We start from the raw sequence: 25251 nt of genomic DNA, 5'->3' as shown, positions 1-25251 counted from the left end.
GTAAAATTAGATGTATGTTGTTTTTTTCCCTAACTTCCTTAATTATGAATATATGACATTAAGGAAGTTTCATGAAGTTTTGTTTTTTGTTTTTGTTTTTGTTTTTTGAGGAAGATTAGCCCTGAGCTAACATGTGTGCCACCAATCCTCCTCTTTTTGCTGAGAAAGACTGGTCCTTAGCTAACATCCGTGCCCATCTTCCTCTACTTTATATGTGGGATGCCGGCCACAGCATGGCTTGACAGCCAGTGCAGAGGTCCACACCCCAGATCCGAACCAGCGAACCCCGGGACCAGCAAAGTGGAATGTGCAAACTTAACCACTGTGCCACCAGGCCAGCTCCGTGAAGTTTGTTTTTAAAAGGAGGAGTAACCACCTTTATTAATGGCCAGATTTTCTAGAATAAAACTGCGTCTGTATCTTTTTAGCTTGATTAGGAGATACATCCTATCATTGCAAGCAAATAGTTTGTTAATGTAGCCCAAATTTAGGTTAGGCTTTGATGCTCTCAGATTCCAACATGTAGGATCCTGAAGTCTCTTCTAGAACCTGTTACACAGTCATGCATGTAAATCACAATTGAATACTTGTGTGAATTGATTTTTCTAAATAATTGGTCCATAAAGTTCAAATCAAAATGTTCAAGAGTAAGTATTCTGCCACTAGTACCATTTATCTCCTAGTTCTTAGAGAATGAAGAAGTCTTTATTATATATGAAAGCCTTTGAAACTATTATTTCCAATTTCTGGATAAATAAAATGGCACAGAAACAGTGTTCTGCATGCTAATACAGCTGGAGATATTAAGTTTGAAAAGGAAGTAACTAAATTTACCTTTTCTCATGCTAAAAATGTTTTAGAAAAAGTTTATCCAAGGCAGTTTTGGAAGTTGCTACCTAATACTCTAATACTGATAACCTGAAAGTATTGAGTTGTTTGGGGTAAAGTCTTAATGAAATGAGAGGATTCAAATTGTGTAAGTATTAAAAATAAAATCATGTTTAGTGATAGACTTCAATGTCTAAAAACAGTGAAATGTCATTTTTCATTTCAGGCAGCTCTTTTTCAGAGTAATATATCAGATAGATGAACCATGTTTTAGCCATCAGTATCTTTTCCACTGATAGGATTACTAAAGTCTCACCCTTACCAACCCTTTTTCTTACACACTCAGCACTTTAGAGACCTGAGCAAGTGGAGAAGCATGTCCAAACATCTAAAACTAGGTGTTTCTGTGATATGCAAAAGATATATAAATATGAGTAAAATGTGAAACTATAATAAGGAATGCATTTTAGGCAATTAAATATCTTCAAAACCATAAAAATATATTTAGATACTTTCAGTTGATAGAATTAGCTGCACTGTTATAAAACTTTGTGACATGCATTTTATATTCCTTTTTTCTGGTTCCATATTATTTTATTATATGTTGCTATATTGTATGCATATATATAAACATGAATCCTTTTTGGAACAAGATGGGGTATGTTATAATAAACCTAAATAGTTGTGTTGCTGTCGATTTTCATACTACACGTGTATCTTGGACATATTGTGGGTTTGGTTCCAGACCACCGCAATAAAGCAAGTTACATGAGTTTTTTGGTTTCCCAATGCATGTAAAAGTTGTGTTTACACTATACTGTAGTCTATTTAGTGTGCAGTAGCATTATGTCTAAAAACAGTGTAGATACCTTAATTAAAAAAGAATTTATTGCCCAAAAAATGCTAACCATCTTCTGAGCCTTCAGTAACTCATAATGTTTTTGCTGGTGGAGGGCCTTGTAAAAAACACAATATCTGCAAAGCACAATAAAACAAGCTATGCCTGTACTATTAATTTTGAAAGTATAGTCTGTCAGTCACCATATCTTTTGGGGTGGGGGTATTACCTATATGCTTGAGTTATATTCTGTGTTTTCTATATATCTCCGTATTCTCCTTATTTCACTGTTAAATGTTATAATAAATTCACCTTCACTGGTTTGTAGCTTTATACGGTGGTAATTAACGTAATTGTCTAAAATATAAGCAGTTAGAAAACGTTTACAAATTACTGTGTAGGCATTGGAAGGGAAAGTCAGAAAGCTTTTAAGGAAAACCAGTTTTAGAGTGGATTTGAATTGTATTTAGTCTGAGACTTTTTGTGATTCAATAGTTCTAGATTTTTTAATGCTAAATTTAATGAGCTTTGTGACCGTTATTGAAGGTCTTATAGCCACATTATAAGTAGCTGTCTATGTCATTAAATGTATAGAGAAAGATCTCCTTTAAATCAAGGTATTGAATACTTTTCCTGTATATGATATGCCTGATGTTATGCCTTAATATCTTTTGCAACTCCAGGTATGGAGTATGCTTTGTTTAAAGGCAATAATAGCAATTAAATTTTCACGTCTCGTGACAATTCTTCTACATGTTTCTGAAGCAGAAAAGGAAAGGAAGTTAGCAGTAGCCTCAAACTTGTATCAGTCTGATGAACTAAGATCGGGCAAAAGTCCTGTTGGCACAGAGCATAGCTAAGAGATAAAAGGAGATTAGCTACAGAGAAGCTAGAATCAGAGAGGGATGATAGAGGTGACTAATACATTAATGATAATTTAAAAAATGGTCATTTTAGAAAAGGCTAATAACATTATATCAATTTTGTATCCTATTTTAATAAAATTCTCAGAACGGTGCAACTGTCTTATTTTTTTAAGAACCAAACATTTGAGGCCTACTATTGATATTTTATATAATTATTAACCTCTTTATATACAAGTCACCAATTTTATAATAGTAAAACCATAACTGATATAAAAGTATGTATGTTATAATCTTACAGATAAAGAACTATATGCTTGGATGAAGTGTGTGAAGGGACAGCCTCATGATCACAAACATTTAATGCCAACTCAAATTATCCCTGGTTCTGGTAAGTATAAATAATATACATTATTTACTTAGTAGCATAACAGCTCTTGGTTGCTCCAGATTATTTAGAAGTATGTAGGAGTATCCTAGAATGGAGAGGTAAGGTTTATCTAATCTTGACTTTTTCTTGCTCAGTTATTAGAATCCTCTGTGTATCAAAACTAGCAAGAGAAGCCCAGCTCCAGTGACGAAAAAAGCCAGAGGAACCATTTTAGAAGAGAAAAACGTAAAGAGAGTAATGAAAAAGCTTATTAGATTTATAATGAAAGGTTATTCTACTTTTTTTGAGCATACTGAATTTTTAATAATAGAGAAAAGAATTGGGGCCAGCCTGGTGGCGCAGTGGTTAAGTGCACACGTTCCACTTCTTGGCAGCCCAGGGTTCGCGGGTTCAGATCCCGGGTGTGGACATGGCACCGCTTGGCATGCCATACTGTGGTAGGCGTCCCACGAATAAAGTAGATGAAAATGGGCGTGGATGTTAGCTCAGGGCCAGTCTTCTTCAGCAAAAAGAAGAGGACTGGCAGTAGTTAGCTTAGGGCTAATCTTCCTCAAAAAAAAATAATAATAATAGAGAAAAGAACAGAGAACATGAATTTGGGTGAATGAAGTAGATGGAGGGGATGAAGTAAAAAATAGAAGAGAAGTGAAAAGAGAAACCAAAAAATTTTATAATCTTAACAACCAGTGGTAACCTTTTTATTAACCACTATTATATTTTGTAGTTTTGACAGATCTTCTAGATGCGATGCACACTCTTAGAGAAAAATATGGTATAAAATCCCATTGTCACTGTACTAACAAACAGAATGTACAAGTTGGAAATTTTCCTACAATGAATGGCGTGTCTCAAGTGAGTAAAAAATCTCTAATCACTCAAATAAAACGCATGGTTAAATTAATCAGCTTTGATATTTGAAATCCAGTTTAGAACTTGAGTTTTGTAAATTATGTTTTCTATGTTACCATATAAATATGACTACTACTTTTAACTCTGAATACCTGAAGAGAGAGTATTTTAAAAATTCAATTGTTCTACCCTTGTAGGTTTTACAGAATGTTCTTAATCACAGTAATAAAATTTCTCTGTGCATGCCTGAGTCTCAGCAGCAAAATACCCCTCAGAAGTCTGAGAGTAATGGCAACAGCAGCCCAGCGAGTGATATAAGCACAGACAGCAAGTTAACTCCTCCAGAATCCCAATCACCACTGCACTGGTTAGCAGATCTTGCAGAGCAAAAAGCCAGAGAGGAAAAAAAAGGTAAATATAATTAATTATCTAAGTAGATAATAAAGGATTATAATATAACCAACAGTGTACAATTATACATTAATGTACTATTCGCTTAGAACAATTTACTTTGGTCTTCTGCTTGCGTTATGGCTTACGGTTCTGTAAAACATTTGTCTTAGTAGGAACTTTCCTCCCTGTGATTGCATCAGAATTAGTTAGAGAATCATTTGTGGGTGAGCATATCAATAAAGCCACCAGAGCACTAGAATTGTAACTTGTACTTTCTCCCTGTCTTAGTTATAGCATTTTTCGTTTGTGACAGGTGCAAAGTCAGCTACATGTCTAAGATAGTGAGGAAGGCCTTTTCACGTTCGAACTGTTAGACTCCGTTTTGAAGGATCTAACCCATCTTCTGTTGTGTGTTCAGGTGAATAAATGACTAGTGCCAGAGTTTTTACCTCTCACTATAAAACGTAGGGTGCCAGTTTTGTCTGTACTTTAGCAGCATGCTTAATTTTACTTGAATTTTGTAAAATGATTTATTTCAGAAAACAAAGACCTTGCCCTTGAAAAGCAAATTAAAGAAGAGGGAGAACAAGACAACCCTGATTCTCCGAACAGCAGAACGTCACCTCCTGTGTCCCAGAATAATGAACAAGGCTCAACCTTACGGGATTTGCTGACCACAACAGCTGGCAAGCTTCGTGTGGGTTCCACAGATGCTGGCATTGCCTTTGCACCAGTGTATTCGATGGGAACCCCAGTAAGTGAGATGTTAGATTTTGGCTTTCATATGGGCCTTAAATTTAGATGATTTGGAGACTTGGTTGTGAACTGCATGAAAAATATATGCAGATGAAATCAAATACACCAAATTACTAGTCATGTTCTTATTTGCATTATAACTCTCATAACTTAAAAACTGGAGATTTTGTTCTCTTTCCAGGTGAAAATTTTGGGCAAGAGGCATTTTGATGCCAGAATGCCCTAAGACACTTCATCAGAATTTGAAAACCATATATCTAGTGGGAGAGAAAAAAACATATAGAAGTGAACATTTTGTTTCTTAAAATATTCAGAAATTAATTTTTGGTTTAATTATCCATCAGGAAAAAATAAACAGAATAATTGTATAGACAGGCACAAATTCTTAGTGGCTTTTAAAAGTATATGGGAGATTCCACCTACCTGTCTCCTCTGCCCTAGTCCTAAAACAATATAAAAAGGTAGGAAAGCCACACTTGTAGTTTCTGCAGACGTGGCAGTTTCTCACATGGAGACCACCAAACTTCTGGTTCCTACCTATCAAGAACAGTGTAGGGACTAGAAATCCATATCCACTGACAATGATTATATAATCTTGAAGGCAGGTATATATTTTGTGTTGCTTGTTTGCTATGTTAGTAAATCAAAGTGAAAATTTTTAAATGTATACTTTTCCTCTCAAAATATAATTTTTTTCCCTAATAGAGTGGTAAAACTGGAAGGACTATGCCAAACATTCTTGATGACATAATTGCTTCGGTTGTTGAAAACAAAATTCCACCAAATAAAGCCTCTAAGATAAATGTGAAACCAGAGCTTAAAGAAGAGCCTAAAGAGAGCAGAAAATCTGCCATGGATGAAAACAATAAATTATACAGTGATATACCACATTCTTGGATCTGTGAGAAGCATATTCTGTGGCTTAAGGACTATAAAAATATTAATAATTGGAAGCTTTTCAGAGAGTTTTGGAAACATGGACAAGTGAGTATTTTAAGGTGATTTAGTACATTCTTAGTGGAACTCAAGCTCGTTGAGTAGGCAAAATGGTTCTCTCCTTAGGGATAGAAACACGGGAAAGATAGTACCACAGTTGGGGCAGAAGTAAGATATCAAAACACCAAAAAGGTTACCAGATGATTACTTTAGAATTCTTCTTTTTGGCCAGATTTAAATGAATTAACAGGGAACCACTGTTTATTTGGTGTTATATTTTTGATCTGTCAGTCAACAGACTTTTAATAGAGCCATATATTTACAAAGTTTGCTACCTCCTTCATTTTTTTACATTTATAAAGCCAAGTTAACAGATTTATATCTACTATTAAAACATTAATACTAGAAGCATTTTTCTTGAACTGCTGGAGATGTAGATTTTTTTCCTTTAATGTTTATTCACAGAGCATTTATTTATGTTAGTTTATCAAATCTTGAATGACAATCTCCATTATTTAATTCTGCTCAAATAAAATGATTTTGTTTCACCAAAGTTTTGATATACATTTCAGATGGCAATTTGCTACATTAATGCACAAGTTATGAACAGAATTAAGAATTTGCATGACTTAGTATTATGTTCAGTTTTTTTCTTGCTTTCTGGAAAACATCATTGCTATTTTATTTCACTTTTCTTCATTCAACAGATAGTTATCGAGCACCTAATAAAATCTAGTCTTTCTGCTGGTTGTTAAAGATATAAAAATGAGTAAGTTATGTAAAAACGAGTAAGAACTATTTTAGTACAATGGTTTAAAATGTTTCTAGGTCACTAATCCTTTTCAAAAATCCTATGAAAGCTTGGTTCCTCTCTCCTGAGAAAAAATAAACACCCATCCATTACATTTAGGGGGTTTTTTTGGTTGGCTCTCCTTGAAGTCTCCATGCCATTGCTGGGTCACAATTTAGACCACTTAATTTTGTGTGGGCTTCAATAAATAAATATGTTAAATATTCTAAGAAATTTGTTTAAAGTGCTATGGAAACCCAAAGGAAAGAATGACTAAGCTAGAGTACTAATTCAGAAAGGCTAGTTTGAATTGATGCCACAGAGGTTAAGTGAAGTTTTTCTAGATGGCCAAGAGGTTAGAGATAAACAAAAGGCATCAGGTGTTTGGAGAACTGTTCAGTTTTGTTTGTCTGGAATATAGGTAAGAGTTCTGTGGGTAGTGGTGGGGAAATGAGGTGTTTATGGTTATGATCATGAAGGGCCTTTACATATCATGCTAAGGAATTTGAACTTTATCCTGTAGATGATAGTTTTAATTGAGGAATCACAGTAATCAGCATGACATTTTAAAGTAACTGAGAGCAAAGCAGATTGGAAGTTGGATCAGAGGGGGATAAGACCAGAAGCAAGGAGTCCAGTTAGGAAGGCTTTCAGTATATTGCAAAGATGATGATGATGATGGTAGCCTAAGAATTCTGCTTCAGAATATTCTAATATACTAATTAACTGGCCTGTGTCATTTTTTTAAATCTGACTTTCCCCAAGCCACTGGTTATCATAAGAATGAGTGGTGTAGGGCTGGATAAGGGTATTAGTATTATTGGATAGGCATGTTAGGGGCTGTGAATTAATATCTGAATTGCTGGCAATGGTTAATTATCTAATAGCTGAACCTGTTTTAATAGTTGGATATATTATTAGCCTATTAAAAAGAAGTTTAATGGAGCAGTCACCCAAACAGTTAACCAGACTTTAGGGTAGTTTTGTTGTTGTTTTACTTTTTCCTTTTCTTTTGAGATATCTTTTGTGATAAGAACCCTAGCTGGAAGTTATTCTACTCTTATGGTTCCCAAAGTTTAATTATCTTATGAATTTAAAGAGTACTTAATAAATGGAATCTTTTAGAAGAGACTCTTAAGTCACAACTTGCTCTGCTCTCAATATCCCAGACTTTTACTTCATTTATAATAAGGGAATTTTTTAAAAAACCAGAATAATATATTAGATTGCCTTAGAGGTATTTTTACATCAGCATTGGGGTTTTAGAACTTTCAGTTGTTGGTTTTTGGGTTAGAGTGCCTTGAGAGAATTTGAAGTCATGATTTCAAAGAGATTCACTTTCAGGAAATCAGTCATTAGGCTTGAAATTTAATGTTATGCCTGGTTATTTAATATTTTTATCATAATCTGTATGGAGGTAAAGAAAGTGTTTCAAGTGCTGTAAACTCAGAATGTATATAAATTGTGTATTAATCTCAAGGACTGTATGTATTTAAAATCTTACTACATATATCACATACATATGAATATATAGGTAGGTTATGTTCTGTCTATAAAAATCAGTCTGTAAATAAAGCAAGCAAAAATATCCATATTTACACTGCCTAGAAATGAAATTTTTAGTGTAGCCTTTCAGACTTTTTTCCTGAAAATCACTACACATTTTAAGTTTTATTTACAAAAATTGCAATGTACTTTACATGGCATTCTTTCCTCACCTTTTCTCTTTTGATGATGTATTGTGAACATCTTTCCAGGGTAGGGATTATTTTTAATAGACTCTTTTATTTTCAAAATTTGTCATTCGTCCTGAAACTTAATGTGTTATCCATTTCTTATATTCACATGTAAAATTAAATTTTGGAACTGTCTATATACGTTTTAACTTGTATATATCTGTCTATTTACTTATTTATAAGCCTGCAGTGGTTTCTGGTGTGCATAAGAAAATGAACACTAGCTTGTGGAAGGCGGAATCAATTAGTCTTGATTTTGGAGACCACCAAGCTGATCTCTTGAACTGCAAAGACAGCATTATTTCAAATGCCAATGTTAAGGAATTCTGGGATGGTTTTGAAGAAGTTTCAAGTATGTTGTTTTTTGTTTGTTTGTTTTACCGTTTTCTTAAACATACCCAAAAAATGATAAATTCCAAATATGACTTAACGGATTTTTAATCTTTGAAACTTCTATTTTACTATGTTCTCTAATAAAAAGAAACAAATACTTGGAAAGAAGAGACTGGTCCTATTCCTGGCTCCACTCCTCATTTCCTCTGGCCATGAAAAAGTCATTTATCATGTGTTTCCTTATATCATATGAGGAATATTTTTGGCAACCCCATAAACCTTTGAGAATTGAATTATATAACTTATGTAAAATACTTTGAAAAATTAAAAGTGAAAATGTAAGACCATAATTTTAGTAACAGTAGAGATTTCTTAAAATAATTTTTTTGCAACATTACAAATAATCTATGTACATAAGGAACAAAAATCTCACTACGTAAGTACATAAGAAATAAAAGTCAATAAACAATCGTTAAGTACCTATTGTACAACAATGAAATCATTCATTTTATGTTTTTTTCCTTCATCTCCAAATATTAATAAAAATTAAAAGGCAGAGATTACCTTTTTAGTAACTAACTGCATTCATTATAGAACGGCAAAAAACAAAAAGTGGAGAAACAGTTGTTTTAAAATTGAAAGACTGCCCTTCAGGAGAAGACTTCAAGACTATGATGCCAGCAAGGTATGTCTGTTGAAACTTGTTATTTTGACACCTGGCTCTTTGAAATTGAGCTGAGATTATCCCTAGAATTAGGATAAGGAACTACAAATGTGACTTTTAGGCATTTTCTTCCCTAATTAAAAATAAGTAATCAGAAATAAAACTGAATCTCCGTAGTCTCAGCAGGGTAAAGTCTTTGTTAGGGCAGTAAAGGAAAGAATGTTCATGTAAGACACGAGGGTCTGTTTGGGATCTCTCTTCTCTTGGTGCTTTTAATTTCCTGTGATTAGGGAAAGCAAATTGCAATTTTAGTCAGTATCAGTTCTGTTCTGTGCTTGCCCTTGCGTTACGCATTCATTTAAACTTTGAAGTCAAGGACAGTATTACCTGAAAAAGGCCTCAGCGAAAGGTTGTCTTGTGTTTTGAACAACTTGAAAATTGTTTATTTGAAAGCACTTAAGAATGTAAATCTTTATATTCCAAAGACATCAATAAAGTTATTATTCTTCAGATATGAAGATCTTTTAAAAAGCCTGCCATTGCCAGAATATTGTAATCCAGAAGGAAAATTCAATTTGGCCTCTCACTTGCCAGGATTTTTTGTACGCCCCGATCTAGGACCCAGGTTGTGCAGTGCCTATGGTAGGTATATATTTGCATTTCTATCAACTTGGAATTATATGGAATTTTAACTAACTTCTGTCCAATGATAAATTGTCTAATGATTTTTAGGTTCTACTAAATATGTTCTTTTAATTATCCATTGAAATGTTTTTCTGTATCAAGCTGTATATTAGGAATTAATAGCCAACATATAGCTATAAGTTCCTGCTAATTACTTTCAAAATATTTACATTTTATATTAATTTGATTTTTATGGGACATTTCAGGGATTCTGGCTTTTAGGGGCAGGTTTTGGAACAGAGAGACTAAAAGTCAAATTACAATTAACCAATTTTCCACATAGAGTTGACGTTTGGGGGAATATAGGAGATACGTAAAGTATTTTGGCAAGTAAAATTTTTTTTATGCACAGGTGTAGCTGCTGCTAAAGATCATGATATAGGAACAACAAATCTCCATGTTGAAGTTTCTGATGTTGTAAATATTCTAGTCTATGTTGGCATAGCAAAAGGAAATGGCGTTCTCTCAAAAACAGGTAAAGAAACTTAAAGAAGAATAGTCTTTGAAGTAATAGTTGAATGACTACACACGTTAGTATTATCCAGAATGTCAGCCTCCGAGTTTACAGCAAAGATTCCAAAAAGAATTGAAATGGATATAGGAATATTCTAATCTTTATTACTTGAAGAGTGATTAATTTACCTGTCTTTTTTTGATATAATAAGAATTTTAATTTTAAAAATGAATATTTTTCTTTATTTTCTGCTTTCTTATCATTAAATAATGTGTTTATGAAAATAAACTGTTAAGCTCACTTATAAAAACTTTTTGAAGAATAGAAACTAGGTTCTGCAGCTCTGAAAATTATTAAGACGTGGTTTGTGCCTCAAGCAGTCTTTTTTCCCCTCCAGTATCAGAGAGAAAAGGGACCTTTTCTCCTAAGTAGAAATAATCTTTCTGTCCACTGTATAGGTTTTAGATACCATTCTCTGGATTTCTTTCTGAAACCCTGTTCGATCTGTTATTTCCTTCGTCATAGACATAGGTCTTTAAACTCTCCATCTCTACTGGCTTATTCAGAGTAGGAGGAGACTCTAGACTATTCCTACTTTCTTAAAAGAAAACCTTCAAACCTTGTCTTCCTTGCTACCATCCTATTGCTCTCGCCCTTATAACAATTTCTTTGCTGTCTCTTTCACTTCCCTTTCACATTTCAACTCAACACAGCTTGGCCTCTATACCTGCCACCCCACTGAAATTACTATTGCTGTGGCTCTCACTGACGGTCACAATTGGATAATTCACAGGTTTCTTTCGCATCCTTTTATTACTTGTCCCCTCTGTAATAAATGGCACTATTAATCACTCCCTCTTCAAATACTGGCCTTGGCTTCTGTGGCACTACTTCGCTGGTTCTTAATCACCTTATGAAGTTGCAGACTTTATTCTCTACCTTTTCGAGTTTACATGCACTTCCTGTAAAATTCTATTTATGACTTCCAGCCACCACTTAGACTACCAGCTCTCTATCTAGAGCCCAGAATGTATCTACAGCGTGGTGACTAGAAGCTCAGGACATAGGGGTTCATTATAGCAGTCACTCTACTTCTGTGTATATTTGACAGCTCCTATGATACACAGCCTAAATTCTCCCAAAACTACAGGGACTCATTTTTATGTTGTTTCTCAGCTCCCTTAACTGATACAATTGATTATACTAGGTAAAAACTCTGCTTCCTCAACTCCCAAGGATTTGAGAGTCAGATGCACTTGAGTTGTGGTCCCAGCTCTAGCACAGAAATGTGTGACCTGTGGTTCAAATTATTTATCCTTTCAAAGCCTATGATGACACAGAGTTAATTATCTCTTTTATACCTTTTATTGTACTTTGTACTTTGTACTTTTATTGTACTATTATACTTTGTTCAAATCATTCCCTATATCATTCCCTACATGTGTATATATACTACATCTTTATCCATTCATCAGACACTGGGCACTTGGGTTGCTTTCTTGGCTATTGTGAATAATGCTGCAATGAACATAGGGGTGCATAAGTCTCTTTGGATTGTTGATTTCAAGTTCTTTGGATAAATACCCAGTAGTGGGATAGCTGGGTCAAATGGTGTTTCTATTTTCAGTTTTTTGAGAAGTCTCCATACTGTTTTCCATAGTGGCTGCACAAGTTTGCATTCCCACCAGCAGCGTATGAGGGTTCTCTTTTCTCCACATCCCCTCCAACATTTGTTGTTTTTTGTCTTGGTAATTATAGCCATTCTAATAGGTGTAAGGTGATAGTTTGTAGTTTTGATTTGCATTTCCCTAATGATTAGTGATGTTTAACATCTTTTCAGATGTTAGCCATCTGTATATCTTCTTTGAACAAATGACTGTTCCTATCCTCTGCCCATTTTTTGATTGGGTTGTTTGTTTTTTTGTTATTGAGTTGTAGGAGTTCTTTATATAATTTACAGATTAACCTCTTGTTGGAATAATGATTCGCAAATATGTTCTCCCAGTTGGTGGATTGTCTTTTTGTTTTGTTCCGGGTTTCCTTTGTGTTGCAGAAGCTCCTTGGTCTGATGTAGTCCCACAACTGTCATTTTTAAAGATAACATTTTAAACATAGGTAACACAGATAACATTTGAGAACTGAACCACTCTTTGTGTACCCTTTGTTACTCATGTAATTGCACTTAGCACTATTTGATATTCTTGTTTATTTGCCTCCATTTATTAATACTGTTTTTTACCCTGTGAGGTCTTGACTTGGTCTTTTTTAACTCTAATCCCCAACATTCTTGGACAGCATCTGGGACATTGTAAACACTTAATACATGTTTGAATTAAGAAATCCTGGCAGCCAACTTTAAAGATAAAAAAGATTTTACTGTCACAAAGTAGAAAACATCTGATGCATTCTTTGTAGCAGTCAGTAGGTTTCTTTTTCTCTTAAAACAACATTTCTTTAAAATCTTCACTATAGTGAAATCGAGTATGAAAAAGAAGAGCTTCCGTGCCAGCCCCAGTGGCCTAGTGGTTAAGCTCAGCACGCTCCGCTTCAGCGGCCCCGGTTCCATTCCCAGATGCTGACCTACACCACTTTGTTAGTGGCCATGCTGTGCTGGCGGCCAGCATACAAAAAAAAACAGAGAAAGATTGGCACAGATGTTAGCTCAAAGTGAATCTTCCTCAGCAAAAAAAAAAAAAAAAAACAGAAAAAGACGACTTTCCTATACTTCACTCAGAGACAACCACAGTTATCGTGGTTTTTTCTGTACATACATATATATTTACAGTTTCTAGTTTGTCAACATTTTAGAAGAAATGGCCTGGTGTTTCCTCAAAACCACAGCACATGAAATATTTGCATTTGATTACAGATTAACCAATAATAATATATGAGATCTCCCAGGAATTAGTCAGAAGACACTCTACTGTGCCAATCATTAGTCATGGTGATGAACAAATCCCTTCATCTCAGTGAACCTATTTGCTCAGATATGAAATAGAGGTTGTGATCCTCACCTACCTTACTAAGTAGTTTTAGAGACTGCCTAATTAATAGTGATCATGAAAGTCCTTCATAAGTTATGAAATGCTATATGCGTACAAATCATCATTATGACCACCTCCTTGGGAGAGGAGGAGCGTAAAGTTTGAGTAGAAACCCTTGATTTTTTAATTTCCTATGCCTTAGTTTACAGAAAACAAATGAACTGAACTGAGAAAATTACTGTTAGTCTGTCCCCAGTTACACAGGATTGACGTTCTCTGGTCATGTAGTTCTAACAGTTTTGTTATATAACTGGGTTTAGCGCCTCTTTAAGAGTCCCAATCTAGTCAGGCTCTTTGCTGCGCTAATAGATGAATTTTTGGAGACTTGGCTTTCTGGTAGTCTATACTGACCAATTTGAAAAATTCTCCTGTTTCAGGAATACTCAAGAAATTTGAGGAAGAAGATTTGGATGACATTTTAAGAAAACGGTTGAAGGACTCAAGTGAAATACCTGGTGCTCTGTGGCATATTTATGCTGGGAAAGACATTGACAAGATAAGGGAATTTCTTCAGAAGGTATAATTTAGGTTGCAAATAGTTTGAGCAAGGACTTATTAATTTTTAATGTAACTTCATTTGGCATTCAGCAATATAAGATCATTAAATAATTTTTACTTCAAAGGAGGAGGGGATTTTTTGTTGTTAAAAATCAAAAGCTCTTTTCTCTTGCACCTTTTAAAGCCTGTTCTATGTTGAGGGTTGTGAATGGCGACTTGTTCTCAGTTGCTAGTGTTCCCCCACCCTCTTATAGTAAAGAACTAATCTGTTGATGTGTCAGATGTTAACCCTTGGTGAAAAGTAGTGATTGGGAATTGCGAGATACAGATACTAATGTGTCATAGAAACATCTAAATAAGGTAAGATCTTTATTTTTTTTAATTTGATATGTTTGGCTGTTGACCTAGACAATAATTCTGCTTACCTGAATAGACTCAAATTTTGAGTAGTGGTACCTTTAATTTAGTTGTTAGACACTCTGAATGAAAGTGACACATTAATCTGAAATAATTGGTTGAAACACTCTGCTCAAATATTTTTCACACTTTGTAATTATAGGGATTTCTTTTAAGGGACTATCATTGCTGCTTTTCTTATTATACTTCATTTTCTTTCTGAATGGACCCATGGTTTGTCTCTGTGCTCAGTAAGAAGTGAGGGAGCTATAGCCCTGTACCTACTGTCTTATCCTAGAATACCTACAACTGTTTTAACTTAAAATATAAAATTATGCTTTTTAAAGCAGATTATTTCACTGATTAGTAAAAAGCTCCCTTCAAATTGATTTGTCAAAGGTTAGAGGTTTAGCAATATAAAGGTACTTAGCTTTGTACTTCCCTTAAAAAAAGAACAACATCAAGAAATGTTTATGAATTCCGTACTTGTGAATGGTTTGGCTTTTGGAAAAAAGCTGTTAACCTAAGCTTTTCCTCATCTCTGTGCTATACTCTTGAAGCAATTTAAAGAAGGGACAAAATGGATGGAAACTTCATAGTGGAAGGAGGAGGTGAGAAGGAAGTATGATTCACTTTATTAATAGCATATCAGTGTGCAATATTGTTTTAATATCCTTTGGCTTTTCAAATTGTTGTGAAATACTGTTTTCTTTAACTTAAGTGCAATCATTGTTTCATAAAATTTTGTGAACAAAAACTATTATTGTAAAGAACATTGAAATTAGACTTAATAGGATTTACCATTTCCCTTACTTAAATTGGGGTGTATATTTTAATTTTAATCCATGTTTCAGATTTCAAAGGAACAAGGCCTTGAAGTTCTACCAGAACATGATCCAATACGTGACCAAAGTTGGTATGTGAACAGAAAGCTCCGCCAAAGACTGCTTGAGGAATATGGAGTCAGAACCTGCACCCTGATTCAGTTCCTTGGCGATGCTGTTGTCTTACCAGCGGGAGCACTTCATCAGGTACATAAAAACTTATTCCTAACACACTTGTTACTGAAAGAACCAATTTGATGAAAAAGAAATTGTTCACAGTATAGACATAAATGAAAGAAGACATAAGTAAGAGAATGACCTCCGCACCATTCTGCCTTCATTAAGAAATCACTAAAATAGCTTTCCAGTGCTTGAAGAGATGACATAATTAAGTGCTTTGATAACTTAAATTGTTTTAACGTGAGCCAGATATCCATTTTTCATATTGTCTCTGTTTAGTGGATTGAAATCCAAGTTTTAAGACTTTTCTAGGGGAAAAAGAGAGGTATATTCAATTCTCAATAGTGAGACTTAATAGCAGAAGTGAGAGTATCAAAACTTAGAGATCATACATTTTCTAAGGCATCAAGTATGAGTAGAATGAATTACTGGCTAGATCATTCCATAATTCAGAATTTCAGTGTACCATCTGTCTCTCTAGTTTGCTATAACGTGCCCAAAGAGAGAGGGTATGTAATTTTATAGCTATCGATCCACAAAACTTTAGACACCTGATCTTTGTTTCTGTGGCTTGGCTGTGGCACCTGCAAGTGTGGAATACAATAGACAGTGAGTATGGAGGATTGGATTGAAAGCATATAGTGGATTCCTGTAAGTAGAGAGCTACCATAGATCAGCTTAGCCCTTGTAGTAATAAGCACGTGTGCAAAGGAAACTCGAGAACCCAAAAGGCTAGTTTGCTGCGGTGTTCGTTCCCCACCTTTTCCATCACCTGTTAATTGAAAGGTATCTCACGTGTGTACTTTTACCAAAGGAAGTTTCCCACATTTTATATAACTATATCTGCACTTATTGCCTGTTTAGCATTTGTTGACACTATTATAATAGCACAAATACTCTTTAAGTGATAGTAGTTACTTAGTTTTTAAGATGTCAAGGTCAAGGTTAGATTTATCATTCTTAGATCTCAGGTAGCATTTATGATAGTAAAATATAAAAACATCATAATAATAAATATAGCTTTTCTCTACAAAAACTTCCTGGAGAAAAAATATATATTAATTAAATGTATTAATCAATGTATTATTTATGTTAAATTGTTTTATTTTTCCATGGACTTACATAATCATTTCAGAGATGTTGTATCGCTTATGATTCAAGTTCAGTTGTTATTCACCCCACATACCATTTTTTTGCCTTCTAGCCACTTACCGTAAAACGGCTAATCTATATTTAGATGTAAAATCCTCAAAGGAGCAGCCTATTTAAGAGAATAGTACAGTAAATCTTTTTGTAAACAGGAATAGTTCTTTGACAAACAAGTTCCCTTCAAACTCCTTTCTCACATGTTCAACTTATCCAGTATCTGTTTACTTAAACTGGACAGTGTCATTTTTTAAAATTGAGGTATAATTTGCTTATGGTAGAATATACCCTTTTTAGTGTACAGTTTTGTAAGTTTTAACAAATATATAGTTAGGTAACAGCACACTCAAAATATTGAATACTTCACCCTAAAGAAATTCCCTCTTACCCCTTTTTAGTCAACCTCTCCTCCCACCTGACATTCCTACAGCCACTTAGCTGTTTTCTGTTATTATAGTTGTGCCTTTATAAGAATGTCATATAATTGGAATCAAACAATATGTAGCCTTTGAGTCTGGCTTCTCTTGTTCAATGTAATGCATTTGAGTTTCATCCATGTTGTTGTATTTTTCAGTACTTGGTTGCTTTTTATTGCTGGGTAGTTGTTCATTGTATAAATATACCACAGTTTTTAAATTCATTCACCAATTGAAGAACATTTGGGGCATTAATAAATAAAGCCACTATAAACATGCACATACAGGTTTTTATATGAACATAGGTTTTCATTTTAGTTGGATAAATCTCGAGTAGTGAGATTGCCTGGTCATATGATAAATGTATGATTAACTTTATAAGAACCTGCCAGGCTGTTCTCCAAAATGCTTGTACCATTTTCATTCCCCAAAGCAGTGTATGTTGAGTTCTATTGCCTCTACTTATTGTCAGTTTTGTTTTTAAGCATTTGAGTATGCATTGGTATCTCATTGTGGTTTTAATTTACATTTTCTTAATAACTGAATGTGTTGAACATCTATTCATGTGCTTATTTGCCATCTGTATATCATTTTGGTAAATGTGTATTCAAATATTTTGTCCATTTTTGTAATTGGGTTTTCTTTTTTTCTTGCTGAGTTTTGAGTTTTCTTTATCTACTCTACTTATAAGCCCTTTATCTGCTGTGTGCTTTGCAAATACATTCTTCCAATCTGTGGCTTGTCCTTCCATTTTCTTACTGGTGTCTTAAAAAGAGCAGAAGTTTTTTCATCTTTAGTTGATCATTTTTTCTTTTATGTATCATACTTTTATTGTATCTACAAAATTTTTGCCTAGCCCAAGATCACAAAGATTTTCTCTTACATTTTCTTCTAGAAGCTTTATAGTTTTTAGTCTTACATTTAGGTCTTCACATGATCCCTTTTTCGTTAATTTTTGTATATAGTACAAAATATGGATTGAGGTTCAGTTTTTTGCATATGGACATTCGGTTGTTCCAGTACTATTTGTTGAAAAGACTATTTTTAAATATCTTTTCTTTTGAAAATGTAATATATTCATATGATTTTTGAAAATTCAAACAGTACAAAAGGTTCACGGTGAAAATTTCAATATTTTTTTCCCCTTTGCCCCCAGTTCCTCTCTTCCAGAGGCAACCACAGAGAAATACTGTGGATGTACTATCTCTCTCTCTCTACTGCTTCTACATTCTTGGGAGGTGGGGGAGAGGGAGGAGAAGAGCCATGTTTTTTCAAAATGGTAGGCAAAAGTCATCCTGTTAAAAAGTTTAGTTCACATATCATTCTGCTCAAGGCCTCACAAGGCCCTAAAAAATCTGAACTTGTATCCTGTCTGTGCCCACACTCCCCTCAACACACACACATCCCTACCCCTCACTGCCTTCTTCTCGCACTGCTCTCCTCCTTACTTCTCTCTAGGCACCCTGCCCTCTTTGTGGTTTTCACATACACCAAACAAGTTCCTACCCCAGGGCATTGTACTTGCTAATCCTTTTGCCTGCATTCTTTTTCTTCCCAGATATCTGTAAGACTTGCTTCTTCACATTCTTTAAGGCTTTGCTCAAATGTCACTTCAGTGAGGTCTCTCCCAACTCCCTGTTTTCTTCCCTGCTTTATTTTCCTCCATTTCAATCTTCACCTTCTAACATGCTTCATAATTTATTGTTTATTGTCTTTGAACCCTGACTGGAATGTAAGCTTCATGACGACAGAGATTTCTGTTTTTCATTGCTGTCTCCCATGCCTGGAATAATGCACTTAAATGTTTGTAAGGCCCAAAGGCCTGAAAATGTGTTCTCATATACAGCATACTTTTGCACAAGTGTGGATGAAAACAAAATTGTGATTTCCAAAATTTATATATATTGTGCTCTTTATATAAACATGTAAATTTTGACCTCTTACTATATGTGTCTTCTCTGGCTACTTCAGAAAGTTTACTTCAGTTGGAATCTAACTTCCTCTTATGACTGTACACCTAAGTACATAGGAAAACATTTTATTTTGAGATATGTAGAAATTTCACTTAGATTACAGAGAGCAAATTTCATCTATGATAAAAAGATGTTATACTTAAATAGACTGAGGCAGCACATAGGACCTAGATTGGAAAATTCTATCCTGAGCTCTGCCAGTAAATTGCTGAGTGTTCCAAGACAAAAACTCCTCTGCTGCATATTTTGGCGCAGAATTGACAGCTATAAGAACAAGAATTTCTGCCTCCCTTCCTTTGTGTGGTGTGCTAATGATAGCACAGTTATTTGTACTCTGTTGAAAGGGTGTTGTCCATGACTCACAAGTGGTGGTAATGTGGTTTTGAGAGAAAATTAAAAGGAATTAAGAACTCTGTTCATAGTGTTAACTTGGATTTGAGTTACATTATTATTATTTACAATTTGTTTAGTCCTTAGAGTAAATTGATGGCTTCAACCCTTCCAATAGACTACAGTTAACCCTTAAAATAATCCCAAACTCTAAGTCAGTGCTTCTCACACTTGAGTATACATCACAATTTCCTGGAGGGCTTGATAAAACAGATTGCTGGACCCCACCCACAAAGTTTCTGATTCAGTGTGTTTGAGGAGGGACCTGAAATGTTAACATTTCTGAAAAGTTCCCAGATGATGCTGATGTTACTCTCTGGGGACTACACTTTGAAAACCATGCAAATAGGAAGCCCTTGCAAACCTAAGGCACTTATCAACCAAACTGTTTCAATCAAATGATACTGTATGACAGGGGCCACAGTGCTAGGGAAGGAGCAACATTCTTTTCTCTGGTTTGTCAGCAGTGAGCACTTTGAGGAGCCAAGCTGAGGGAACAAGGGCTCTGTGCAGAAGTGTTCAGATGTATATCATAGGAAGCTGAGGGGAAGTATTGTAGCCACAGATGTCTGTATATTCTTAGAACTGCTATAGAATTGCAGACTTAAAAATCTTCTGTTGGCAGACATGACTGAGTCTGTGAAACCCCTGTATATCCCTAGACAGAGCAGGTAGACTCTGACCTCCAGGATTTACTTTGTCTCAGCTCTAGTATTCTGATGGCCTTTGTTTTAAACAGCAACAACTTTCTTTTTTTTCTTTTTAAGATTTATTTTTTCCTTTTTCTTCCCAAAGCCCCCCAGTACATAGTTGTGTATGTTTTACTTGTGGGTCCTTCCACTTGTGGCATGTGGGATGCCACCTCAGCATGGCCTAATGAGCAGTGCCATGTCTGTGCCCAGGATCCGAACTGGCAAAACCCTGGGCTGCTGAAGCAGAGTGCATGAACCACTCAGCCACAGGGCCGGCCCCCAGTAACAACTTTTTAGAAAATTAACACAAAATCTTGAGTGATAAATTTGCCCTTAACTACTTAGCTTAATTGTGTTTGGTCATTCATAGTGAGTTTATATTGCTAAGTTGTAAATTCTTTGTGTTCATATGACTAAAAGGACTTTGGCAAAATCTTTCCACTCTTAGTTCTTACAAGTTGCTGTGTATATGGTAACACAGTGTCAAGATTTTAACCTTCCTACTATGAACACAAAAGAGTTACATTTTCTTAACATTACCTGTTTATGATTACAACTGAATAAGACTCTTATCCATGCAAGGCAAGAATAAATAAAAGCGTATTGTCAAGGAAGTGAAATGTAACCAACTCAAAGATGGCCCAAAAAAGGGATAAGTGGAATGGGATATTCAAATGTGTTCCACTTTAAAACTGAACCTTGCCTGTTCATACTAACCCTTAAGCCTTTAAGCAAAATATATCAGGTTGAAGTCATTAGGAAACATAATAGCATCTCATAAGCACGAGTAAAAATCACTGTTCTAAAGTGATTTTAAAACAACCATAAACTGGCAAAGACTGATAGAATCCAACTCTTTCAGAACTCTGGAATCTAATCCAAAACTTACATCAACGAGGGGACTGCTTAATGAAGAAAAGGGCAGCTGATATTTTGGCATTTAAGGAAATCTCTAGCAGGTCACTGGCTGACCAGTGAGATAACGGAACAGACTTCAGTGATCACACTCGACAAGGAATACAGTCTTAGCAAAAATAGTTTGGAAAAGTCACAAAACAAATGGATGACTGAAACCCTCAATAATCAACAGCAGCAAACCTTGAGGTAGAGGGAGAATCTGATTTCCAGTTACCACATTATAATGTTAAGATGCCCAGTTTTCAACAGAAAGTTATAAGTCATATACACAGAAACAGGCAAGTATGGCCCATTCATAGAGGAAGAAAAATAAATCAACAGAAACTGTCCCTAAAGAAGTCCAGACATCAGACTTACTAGACACAGACTCAAGTCAACTGCCTTAAATATGCTCAAAGAGCTAAACCATGGACAAAGAACTAAAAAAAGCCAGGAAAATGATGTATACACAATATTAATAAAATAATAAAAACAAAAATAATTAAAAATATATTAATGAAGAGAGAAATTATAAGAACAATAGAACTAAACATGCTAAAAGTCACATGTTAGAACTTTTGAAGGACAGTCTCCACAGCATGTTCAGATAAATGAAAGACACGAGGAGCTAGGGCATTTGGAGACTGTATGCTGGTGTGACTAAGTTAACATGGATCTATAAAGCATCTGTTAGACAAGGTAACACAGGAGCTGGGTTCCTGTTGACTTACCATTTATTGGCTGATTTATCTCGGAACAGGCACTGAACCTCTTATCCATAGTTTCCTGCTGTGTGAAATAGAGCATCTGTTCACAGATACATAATGAAGAACCAGTGACATTGTACAGCAGTGCTGAAAATGTGAGGTATCCACTATGTTCATCCTCCAGAGGAACCAACGACCTAATGATTAAAGGAAGAGAATGTTTACTATATGTACGCTACCAAGTTATCAATGTAGGCGCAATACTTGAGTTAAAGAACTCTGTAGACTTCAGCAGCTGTTCAGGTGGTCATTATGTCAACAGGAGGAATTCTAGCCTTTTTAAAATTCCATCACTCTACTGCCAATTAGACTTTTTCCATAGTCTCTATTCCCCACTTATCTTCTTCACCTCACTCCTCCCAAATTTATTTTCATACTTTAAAAATTAGAATAAATTTAAATGTTTAGTTTTCATTTATTTTTCCTTTCCCAGGAATTTTATGATGTCTTTTAATATGACTAGAAGACAACCTAGAAACATCACAAAATACAGAGTGGATCAGTGTGATCCTTTCTCTGTCATTATACTCAGCATTAATAGAAAGCAGTTCTAAGAAATAGTGAAGTGTGGAGTCATTTTGTACATGCTGAACAAATAATAGATAAGACTATTGATTGGCACCATTTAGTCAGGAGAGAGACAACTGTTGCCACAGGGGAGTGAAGGATATGTTTAACTGGTTAATCTGAAAGAAAGGCACAAATAAACAAAATCCTGGGGTAATTCTAAAACTATCGTGATTAGTAGATCTGTCTGGACCTGCAGTTTTCATCCCAGTTCCTCAAATAATCAAACTAAGTTTCATTTCCTTTTCTTTAGTGTACTCTCTGGCATAAAAGTTGCTAGTGAAATGACCCAGATGCAGAAAGCCAGAGGAGCAACAACAAACATTGAGATTGCACTGATTGGTAAAACAGATACTTTCCAGTTAGCTTTTTTTTTTTTAAGGAGCACCAAAAAATCCACCTTGACAAAAGTGATAATTTAGGATTTGATTATCAGCCTCTCTGAAGGATTCCTGGAAATGTTCTTGTCATCATTTAAAAATATTCTGTTTACAAAGTCTCTTTACATGAAGTTTTTCAGTTATATTACTTTCTCATAAAGTGTGGTGGTCTGCTTTGAAATGCATTTGATGTTTTGGAGAAAATAAGTCCTCTGGTGAATTGTTCCTTCTGTTTACTGTTTATAGACAGCTTTGCTTTTCCTTATTCCCATCTCCTAAAATTTATATTTTACTGTTTTTGTTTTGTGGATAGGTACAGAATTTTCACAGCTGTATTCAGGTAACCGAAGACTTTGTGTCTCCAGAACATCTTGTACAGTCATTTCATTTAACACAGGAACTGAGACTTTTGAAGGAAGAAATCAATTATGATGATAAACTACAGGTAGGAGATGAGTTTTCTAACTAGCTCCTGTTCTGCAGGCTTTTGATAGTCAGAAATAAGATACATGTATAACAGCTTAGGCATTCATTGTCTAGTTTGTCACATTAGGATAACAACCAAAGGTTAACACCAGTATGCATTTAATTGTATGACTTTTAGTGGCCCTTATTTTAACTTGGTTTAACAGCATTCTTTAACTTTGACATTTATATTTCTTGAATTTGGCATTGTTCCATTAAAAAATTTTTTTAATCTAGCAGTTTTCATTTCTTTCAGGTTAAAAATATCTTGTATCATGCAGTCAAGGAAATGGTGAGATCTTTGAAGATACATGAAGATGAATTAGAGGATATGGAAGAAAATTAGGTGTGGTCCAGTTTGATGTTTTTAGGCCATTACTTACTTCTTGAACAGTGATATATATGCACACTGACTTAAGCTTCATAAAACCATCAGTGCCAAGAAATTCTCTTTGTAGTAATTACTTGTTACTGACACCGCAGCAGTATAGCATAAGTCACACTTCCTGTGATTCAATGTTAGTTATTAAAACAAGCTAAATTTAAAAAGCAGCGCTTCATAGCTGTTTTTGTATTATAGTGTATATGATATTTGTGAAAATGCCAGATTTAAAATGATGTATTTATTTTTGGAAGAAAAGATACAAAATTCTATGCTATATTGTTGATCAAGTGTAAATGTGACCTTGTACAGTTTACTAAAATAACTGATATTTTTCACTACATTGAGACAGTTACTGTGAGAATAGGACACAAACACCAGCTATTGCCTGCATTTGGGAAATTGCTGAATCGCACAGCATTCATGTCATAATCAGAAAATTACTGCCAAATAATTGTAAAATTTGTAAAATGTAAAGTATATAAAGTAGATACTAAATACAGACACTTCAATATTTTGTTGAAGCTATTGACTGTACAATTAAACATTTTCAAAAGGTGTAATTTATTTAAAATTGTCTCATTTTGGTAAAATTTATGTGAACTTTTAAAGCTAAATATTAAACTTAATATGCTATGTAAATATATACATATATACATTTAATGATGTATTTTTTTAAAACATTGGCTTGCTTTTATTTGTTAAAGTGCAAGTGTTACATATGGCTTTGTACATTAAAGTTGAAAGGGGTTTTACATTTTCCATTAAAAGGACTTTATCAAAAATTGGTTTGTTTCCAGAGTTTTACCTTTTTTGACAAACATACTACTGGAGGCTTCTTCATCATCAAGGTGACTATTAGCATTTTCTTGTGATATAATGTTCTCTCCTGGAACTTTTACCCCTTGTCTTGTCTTCTTGTAAGCTTTTTTCAGCTTTCTTCAGACTTTACGGGCCATCACAAATAAGTGCCTCCCCTTACTTATCTTATGGTGCAATTAAAGAAAGGAATACAGGTAACTCCAACATTTGTTACTTATGAACACATTTAAATTGAAAGAGGAAAGTATACATGAATTTTAAAAGCCATAATTATGAGAGTATGTATTCAACCAATTTCAAGTAAGTTTTTCACAGCAGAAGATAGCTGCTAATATAGTGTTGGGGGGAAAGAATGGGGAAGCAGATGGCAGGCAAGAGCCTGAAGTCAGTCAGCTTGGGTTGTATACAAGTCCTACTTACTGTATGACGTTGGTAAGTTGCTTTAATTTGGAGTCTTGGTTTTAATAGCTGACTACTATTATCAGTTGGTTGCTTGAGGCTCACATAGTCCTAACTATTTGAATTTTACTGGAAATACATAGCCCTGCACTGACACCTGCAGGATATTGAGGGGACAGCCTTTTCTTCTCATCTGAAAGCACATAACTTAAAAAAGTAGTAGCCCAAGTTGTGACTCTGTAAATTGCTTAGTTTTTATCCTGTTGCTAATGTCTGCCATCTTTTAGCTCCGTGTAGGCTATTATGCCACCTTCCACTCCAGATAAGGTTCAACCAGAAATGTGAGCAGTTACATTTCACATTAATGCCCCACCGGGCACAAAGCTTAATGGGATTGATGATGACTACTTGGCTAGGGAAAAAAAATGGGCTAGGAATAGTTCAAATGATTATGCAAATCTTCTTTTGTAAGTTTTTGACTTTTTAATACTATTTTTC

At 34.7% G+C, this 25251-nt stretch overlaps 1 protein-coding gene across 14 annotated transcripts in view; it reads left to right on the top strand.

Annotated features, from left to right (window-relative positions):
* Window positions 1–24317, top strand: part of JMJD1C (jumonji domain containing 1C) — a 346491-nt gene extending 322174 nt beyond the window's left edge. For 13 of the 14 annotated variants that reach the window (XM_070563438.1, XM_070563432.1, XM_070563517.1 and 10 more), the window contains 13 exons: window positions 2831–2920; window positions 3645–3772; window positions 3967–4180; window positions 4702–4916; window positions 5624–5902; window positions 8564–8732; window positions 9308–9398; window positions 9889–10019; window positions 10414–10536; window positions 13937–14076; window positions 15308–15484; window positions 22999–23130; window positions 23407–24317. In XM_070563438.1, the coding sequence (XP_070419539.1) occupies window positions 2831–2920; window positions 3645–3772; window positions 3967–4180; window positions 4702–4916; window positions 5624–5902; window positions 8564–8732; window positions 9308–9398; window positions 9889–10019; window positions 10414–10536; window positions 13937–14076; window positions 15308–15484; window positions 22999–23130; window positions 23407–23496 (1979 nt within the window). In that variant the 3' untranslated portion in view covers window positions 23497–24317. Of the gene's footprint in view, window positions 1–2830; window positions 2921–3644; window positions 3773–3966; window positions 4181–4701; window positions 4917–5623; window positions 5903–8563; window positions 8733–9307; window positions 9399–9888; window positions 10020–10413; window positions 10537–13936; window positions 15065–15307; window positions 15485–22998; window positions 23131–23406 lie in introns of all 14 variants that reach the window. The other variant, XR_011523679.1, reaches the window with a different exon arrangement.
* Window positions 24318–25251: the final 934 nt, after the last annotated feature.

This window comes from Equus przewalskii, chromosome 1 (genome assembly GCF_037783145.1).
Source record: "Equus przewalskii isolate Varuska chromosome 1, EquPr2, whole genome shotgun sequence".
Taxonomy (NCBI): Eukaryota; Metazoa; Chordata; class Mammalia; order Perissodactyla; family Equidae; genus Equus; species Equus przewalskii.
Note: the sequence above shows the minus strand (reverse complement) of the source record. Positions and strands in the feature narration are given on the sequence as shown.